The sequence below is a fragment of the Triticum dicoccoides genome, chromosome 4A (assembly GCF_002162155.2).
Source record: "Triticum dicoccoides isolate Atlit2015 ecotype Zavitan chromosome 4A, WEW_v2.0, whole genome shotgun sequence".
In the NCBI taxonomy this organism is placed as follows: Eukaryota; Viridiplantae; Streptophyta; class Magnoliopsida; order Poales; family Poaceae; genus Triticum; species Triticum dicoccoides.
The window spans coordinates 666,128,863-666,135,478 of NC_041386.1; the positions used below are offsets into that span (position 1 = coordinate 666,128,863).

The following is a 6,616-nucleotide window of genomic DNA, read 5'->3' on the forward strand; positions in this document are numbered from 1 at the left end:
AGTCCACGTGAAGGGACGGAAAAGTATCTAGTTCTCACCTAAATCTAGCTTCCACTTGGTATTACAACACTGGCATTTGTTTTCTTCCTCAAAAAGTCATTGTCTACAACTTTTCGTTCATGGTGTGACGACCGACGACCAAGACTATTGACCGTAACCTTGTTTTAGGAGACATGGTGCACTGTTGGCTGGTATGGGGCTACACATCTCTGTCCAACGTTCCTGTTGGGTTTACCGGGAAAATTCAACGGAACTGTTCGAGCCGCGATACACAACACTCGTTTATAGTCAGGTTCCGAGTCTTGCCTAAACACGTGCACGTCTTTTTCCACCTCTTTGTTAGAACCTGGAACTCTCTCAAAGCACGATCTGGCAATGGCCTGACGAGGAAGACACAAAGAAATCTTCTGCATGCTGTTACATCTCAGGTTTCTTCACTACTTATTTGTATCATAAACACACAGGGGCAGGGGCATGCACCTGCCCAGACGTGCCCGACCGTACGATTGCCTCGCGATCCGCAAAATTATTGGATTCCGTACGAAGGCTCAAAAAGTTCTAAATTATAGTTTTGAAACTTAAGATTTTGTCATTCGTTCGTACCAAGTTTCAACAGTTGAAACTTATCAAAGTTTTAAGAGCCCACTACACAAGAAACATGAATATGCAAATGAAACCTGATTTGAACTTTTGGTTCAACGATATGAAAAATCGAAATCAAAAACCGAAAGAAAATGGGGTCGATGCCCCAGCCAACGCGTGGCCACAAATCCAACAGAAGGAAAACGGCCAACACACACGAGCCTGCCGAACATGCCAACCCATGTCACTCGTCGTGCACGAGTTGTGTGCATGTGAAGTCCAATGCCGCGTGCCATCCCATTAGCTGCTCATGGCCGCATCTATCTAGCTAGCTACTAAGAGCATCTCCAATCGCAACCCTGTATTAGGGCACCAAAAGTGGTTGGAGTAAAAAATGGGAACCAAAACTACTATTTTTTGCACGAAAAAGTGCCGCCTCCAACAATTGCCCTATAATAAGCGGTTTCACGAAGCGGCATATACACTTTTTTTGAGCATTCGACATATACACTTTTCACCTCGAATAAACATACATATCGCAGACAAATAATATCAAACACAACTTATATGTCCGAAACAAACACAATAAATATTGTTATCAATCCACACCATCAAATAATGAAATACTTCATCAAATCCACAACATAGTTCATTAAATCAAATTCAGCAACAAAGTGTTTAGCACACAATCAACAAAGTTCATCACACAAATACAACAAAGATAGAGGTGCAACTAGGACTATTGTTACCCATGCCATGTCCACCATTCCTCCATGTGATTTTTTCGAAGATCATCATGTGCATCCCATCTCTAATGTCATGGTACATCAGAAGAAAGCGGTCGATCTCGTCCTCCTATCCGGCCGCATGGGTATTCCCATGAGGTCATAAAAGGTGTAATCCAAATCTTGCCCACGCTCATTCTAATTGATCATGGCGTGCAAGATCACAAAGGCTATTATGATGTACCAAAGGATCTTTTGATCCCAAAACCTAGCATGTCCTCACACAATAGCAATTTGGGTTTGCAAAATCCCAAATGCTCTCTCCACATCTTGCCTATCCTCCGCTTGAGCATTGTGAAAATAAAGTTATTTCTTACTTGGGTTTTTCCAATTGGCTTCACGATAAGTATCCCACCTTTGATAGATCCCATCCGGAAGGTAGTACCCAAAGTTATGGGTGCGGCCGTTTTCTTGGAAGGCCACTGGTAGAAGTTATCCATTTGCTAACTTTGCAAAGAGATGTGAGAGGTGGATCACATTGATATCATTGCAAGATCTGGGCATCCCAAAATATGCGTGCCATATCCATGTCTCCTGGTCGGCCACAACCTCAAGAATGATGGTGGCCTCCTTCTATCGTTTAAACTGTCCAAGCCAAGCTTTATGTCAGTTCTTCCAGTTCAAGTGCATGCATTGAATGGAGCAAATCATACCTGGAAACATACGAACTTTGTTCTTTCCAAATGCCTTGCCCTGTCCTGAGCATTGGGTGCTCTCAAATACTCTGGACCAAATACTTCGACCACCGCCTTTGCGAATTGTGACTATGCATATAAATGTTTATCAAATCCTACCACGATTTACCTAACTAAATAAATTTTAGGATTTTATTACATAACCACATATTTTGGAAGAACTTATTGACTTACAAAATATTACAGTTTTATTTTACAAGTCAATAAAAGGTGGGATGGTTATGACAGGTTTCAAGAAAAACTGATGAAAAAGCAGAGATATGAGGAAAAAAACGAAATAGAGAGAGTATGATAAGGTTGAGGAAGCACTCTGCTTGGCAAAAAAAGAACACTATTCTTTTTCTTCTTCTTTTTGAGTAGTAGAGATTATGTCTTGGGCGACATCTGATGCCGCATAGGCAATATTATATGGCATGTTGACATGTGGGCCGCCAACGTAATACAAACCTAGATAATTGTATTTATTTTCAACAATTCAGAGAAACCGAAGCGACAGAAATGACACGTCTAGGTGTCATCATAGATTTGAAGATATTATATGAGAGGAAATTGTTTTGCGATGGCGACAAATAAATAGGTTCGCTTTATTCCTGTTTTGGTGAAAACTGAAATTTTTGGCCCTGCCTGCTATGTCTCACATCGGTTGAGTTGCATGCAAGCACGCGGAGACGCTCTAATCAAATACTACCTTCGCAACAACAAGATATCAAGAGCTACTCAAAGACATTAAAGATGCACATAGCCAAATAATTACAAAAAGGAGGGGAAAGAAAGCAATGATGATCCTAACACAAGAAATATCACCAAAAGGGTGTAGAACATGCCAGTATAATTCATTACATTTTACACGAGCAATATATAATTATAAACTATTTTATGTTTATTTGTTAACGATTAGTATCCAAATTTATTTGCTACATACAAGAGTAATTCTTTTTGTCCTGCTGGCACCAACCTTTTCTAGGATGTGCAGATAACTGCATCTATTCAAATTATGATCACTCGCTTTTTATTCAAGACCGTGGTGGTATGGTTTGGGAACGAGCACTAGCGGCGTCTTGCGGTGGAAGATGAGCCTCCCTTCTTCATCCATGTTCACATCGTCCACCGTGGTCCCCTCCGGAAGCGTCCACCGGAAGCTGAAGAGCAGATTGGCGAGTGTAAACTCGATGGTGGCCACAGCCATGGACATGCCTGGGCATATCCGGCGCCCTGTGCCGAATGGCATCAGCTCAGGATGCTCGCCCTTGAAGTCTATCTCATTCGTTTCAAACCTATCAGGGTTGAACTCCTCTGGGTCGTCGGGCCAACTTACCGGGTCTCTGCCGATTGCCCATGCATTCACGTAGATCTTTGTCTTGGCCGGCACGTCATACCCACCAATTTGTATGTGTCGCATGGTCTCCCTCGGCAATAGCAATGGTCCCGGTGGGTGCAGCCGTAGGGTCTCCTTCACGACCATCCTGAGGTAGCTGAGTTTTGAAATGTCGTCCGATTGCACACTTTTGTTGTCTCCTACCACGTCACGGATACTGTCCTGCACCTTCTTGAGCACGCGTGGCTTCCGCACTAGCTCTGACATTGCCCATACAATGGTCGCAGCATTTGTGTCAATGCCAGCAACGAAAGTCGACTGCACATCATAAATGCAACACATGAATGATTAATATAATTATTAGTGTCGATACCTATTTTTACTTTCAGAATCCATGAATGGACTGTAAGTGTTGAATTATTGACATACAAAGATTATGGCCTTGACGTGGTCCTTGGTGAAGATGAATGTGCCACGCGGATTCTTCCAAAGGTCGATGAGGACATCAATGAGGTCGCCGCCATTCTCAGGCAGCACACGGTTAGGGTCCAGGTGTTGCTCGATGACCATCTCGAAGAAGGCATCGAGCTGCAAGAAGATCCGCTCGCGCCGGGCGATGAAGCCGGTAAGGCGATCGACGAGGCGGCCGACAACTACTGGGAACAAGTCTTCAGCGGAGGAGCCAGAGCTAGATAGCATCTCCATAACATCGTCGAGCGCATCCTGAAAATTGTTATTTTGGGAGAACTTATCGCCGCCGTAAATATTGCCAAACGCCACTGTGCCGATGATACCGTCGGAGAGGCTTAAGATGTGCTCATCTAGAGCCACCGGTTTTCCTTCCGAACGGCTGAGGGTGCTTATGAGTTTCCCCACCTAATCATGAATACGATATACATTATTTTAAATAGTTGTCTGCATCAACCGACGCAACGGCTAGGACTTTTACAAAGAAAATATATACATTATTACTCCAGTATTATTTAATAAAGTAACTAGGAAGACTATTTCAGCACAACATGAGTCCATGACTAGCCATGTGTGGTGAGAATGCATGTGACACATGGATTGAGTTGTATGTACCTGCTCATGGCGTGCGTACCATGCCGCCTTAACGCGTTGCGCGCTGAGGAGCTCGACGGTGAGAAGCTTGCGCACCTCGCGCCAGTAGGCGCCGTAGGGCGCGAAGGCCACATTCTTGAGGTCATAGGTCAGCCGCCTCGTCCCCGCGGACACAGGCCGCGTGCAGCAGTCGAGGTCGTGAGTCTTGAGCGCCTCCCAGGCCGCCTGTGCCGACGACAGCACCACCGTCGGCGCCTTGCCGAGCTGCAGCTGCATCACCGGCCCGTGGACCCGCGCCATGTCTCGCAGGGTCCGGTGCGGCAGCGGGCCAAGCTGGTGCAAGTTGCCCAGGAGGGGCACCGTGGCGGGGCCTGGTGGCAGCTTCAGCCCTTTTCTCCTGGTCATCAGTAGTAGGGGAAGGACAGTGACAAGTGCTAGGAGTACGGGCTGCCATTGCTGGGGTAGGGAGAGGAGCAGCGAGGTGAGTGAGATCGCCATTTTTGTTGGTGGTAGATAGAGAACTAACTGCTTCAGCTAGCTCGATTATGTGTGAATTATATACAAGTTTGCTGAGCAAAGGATCAACGAAAAATCTGATCATCTCATCGTCACTGTACTCTAAAGTCTAGTAGAAGGACTTGAAACGGCCTGGTCTTCTCCTGCCGGTCGACGTACGCGTCTGCTGGAGAATGACAGCCGCCCGTTTGCATTCTCACGCAAAGTCACCCAAATACCCAAATTAGTCTCAGTATACTAGACCCAATTCCACCCATGCATGCCTTTCAGTAGGTAGGTTCGTGGAGCGAGGACAAACAAATACTAGACATATGAGACAGGTATAAGCATAAAACCATTTCATTGATCCGTATAACAATGAAGCCATACAAGCAAATTAACAATACGCAAGGTATCCACAAAGTCGGACCATCAAATTGGGACAACTAGTAGCATATACTACGATAGCAGACCAACTTCAGTGGCCTCCAGCGCGGCGAGCCGTGAGGCGCGCTGAGCGGCGGATGGGTTCACTCACAGGGTGTCCGCACAGGATTCACACATGGCTATAATGCCGGGCTGAGGCGCGGCAACCAGCACCTCCACCGCCTCTCCATCGTCAGTGCCATCCACCACCTGCATTGCATCTGGATTGGCGCCGCCATCCATCATCTTGTCGTCGTTGTCGTTGCTCCAAAATGATGGTTGGCGCGGCTAGCAGCGCCACCGCCTCCGCAGAAAGATACGTGGTTTGTAATTTCTAATAAGGTCCTTCATTAAGTTAAAATATCTTCTTTTCACAGGAGAACGTATTCCCCTAATGTTTGTTTTCGATCTTCTTCTCACTAAGATATAAGACCCCACTTGCAAATAAGTATACTTGGTGCCATCATCTGGCTTATGTTCTTCATGTAGCATTTGGACCGAATGGCTCTATGAAATTACGTCAATACTTTCACATATTATGGGTAACGTATCGATACATCCCTATTTTCCTAGGTGTCTTAAAAACCATTGCTTCCAAATCTAGAGATTAATTGTACTCTCACAACTTTACGTAAGGTGGAGTTGGGTCTTTGGGGGTTGATAGTGGAAAAAACACATTTTCCAACTAACTCAGTTTTTAAGTGTAGTTCTGTTCCCTTCGTTTCAGGCCGGCCTTACCGGAATTTTAACTTTGAAGTAGTATTAATCCGCTTTATTTTAAGAAACAAGGAGCAACAAGCCGTTAAAGGAGCTCTGCGGACTCTAAATTTTTGTTTGAATACCGAGTTACATTTCCGAATGATTCGTGCTAATATAGGCATTCTCGGGTCCCTAGAATGAAAATAAAATTATTTAACCAAGACCGGGTCAACAGTAAAGTAAAAGTGGAAACGGCCGTGAAACAAGAACTCTTGATCATTTATTGAAGGACACAAGAAGCCCCTATCTAACAAGTGATGAGTCATCACGATACTAACACTAGTAGAAAACAGGGCATTTGTTCCGGTTGGTGAGGGTCTTTTGTTCCGGTTCTTGAACCGGGACTAAAGGGTCGTTACTAATGCCTCCCCCTTTAGTCTCGGTTCTAACACGAACCGGGACAGATGGACCTCCACGTGGCCGGTGCGCCGAGCCTAGGCAGGAGGGCCTTTGGTCCCGGTTGGTGGCACCAACCGGGACCAAAAGACATCCACGCG

The 6,616-nt window shown here is 45.4% G+C and overlaps 1 protein-coding gene across 1 annotated transcript; it reads right to left on the minus strand.

The window, feature by feature from the left end:
- Positions 1-2,855: 2,855 nt before the first annotated feature.
- On the minus strand, positions 2,856-4,950 carry LOC119287832 (4-hydroxyphenylacetaldehyde oxime monooxygenase-like). Its single transcript, XM_037567464.1, has 3 exons — positions 4,461-4,950; positions 3,807-4,253; positions 2,856-3,695 (listed from the first exon to the last, which is right to left on the minus strand). The coding sequence occupies exons 1-3, from the start codon at positions 4,935-4,937 to the stop codon at positions 3,072-3,074; spliced, it is 1,548 nt and encodes a 515-aa protein (XP_037423361.1). The 5' UTR covers positions 4,938-4,950; the 3' UTR covers positions 2,856-3,071.
- Between the last annotated feature and the right edge of the window lie 1,666 nt (positions 4,951-6,616).

Coding starts and splice junctions, on each gene's coding strand:
- LOC119287832 (XM_037567464.1), bottom strand. CDS start 4,937: ATGGCGATCTCACTCACCTCGCTGCTCCTCTCCCTACCCCAGCAATGG. Junction 4,254..4,460: donor GGTACGCACGCCATGAGCAG/GTACATACAACT, acceptor ATTCATGATTAG/GTGGGGAAACTCATAAGCAC. Junction 3,696..3,806: donor ACGTCAAGGCCATAATCTTT/GTATGTCAATAA, acceptor TATGATGTGCAG/TCGACTTTCGTTGCTGGCAT.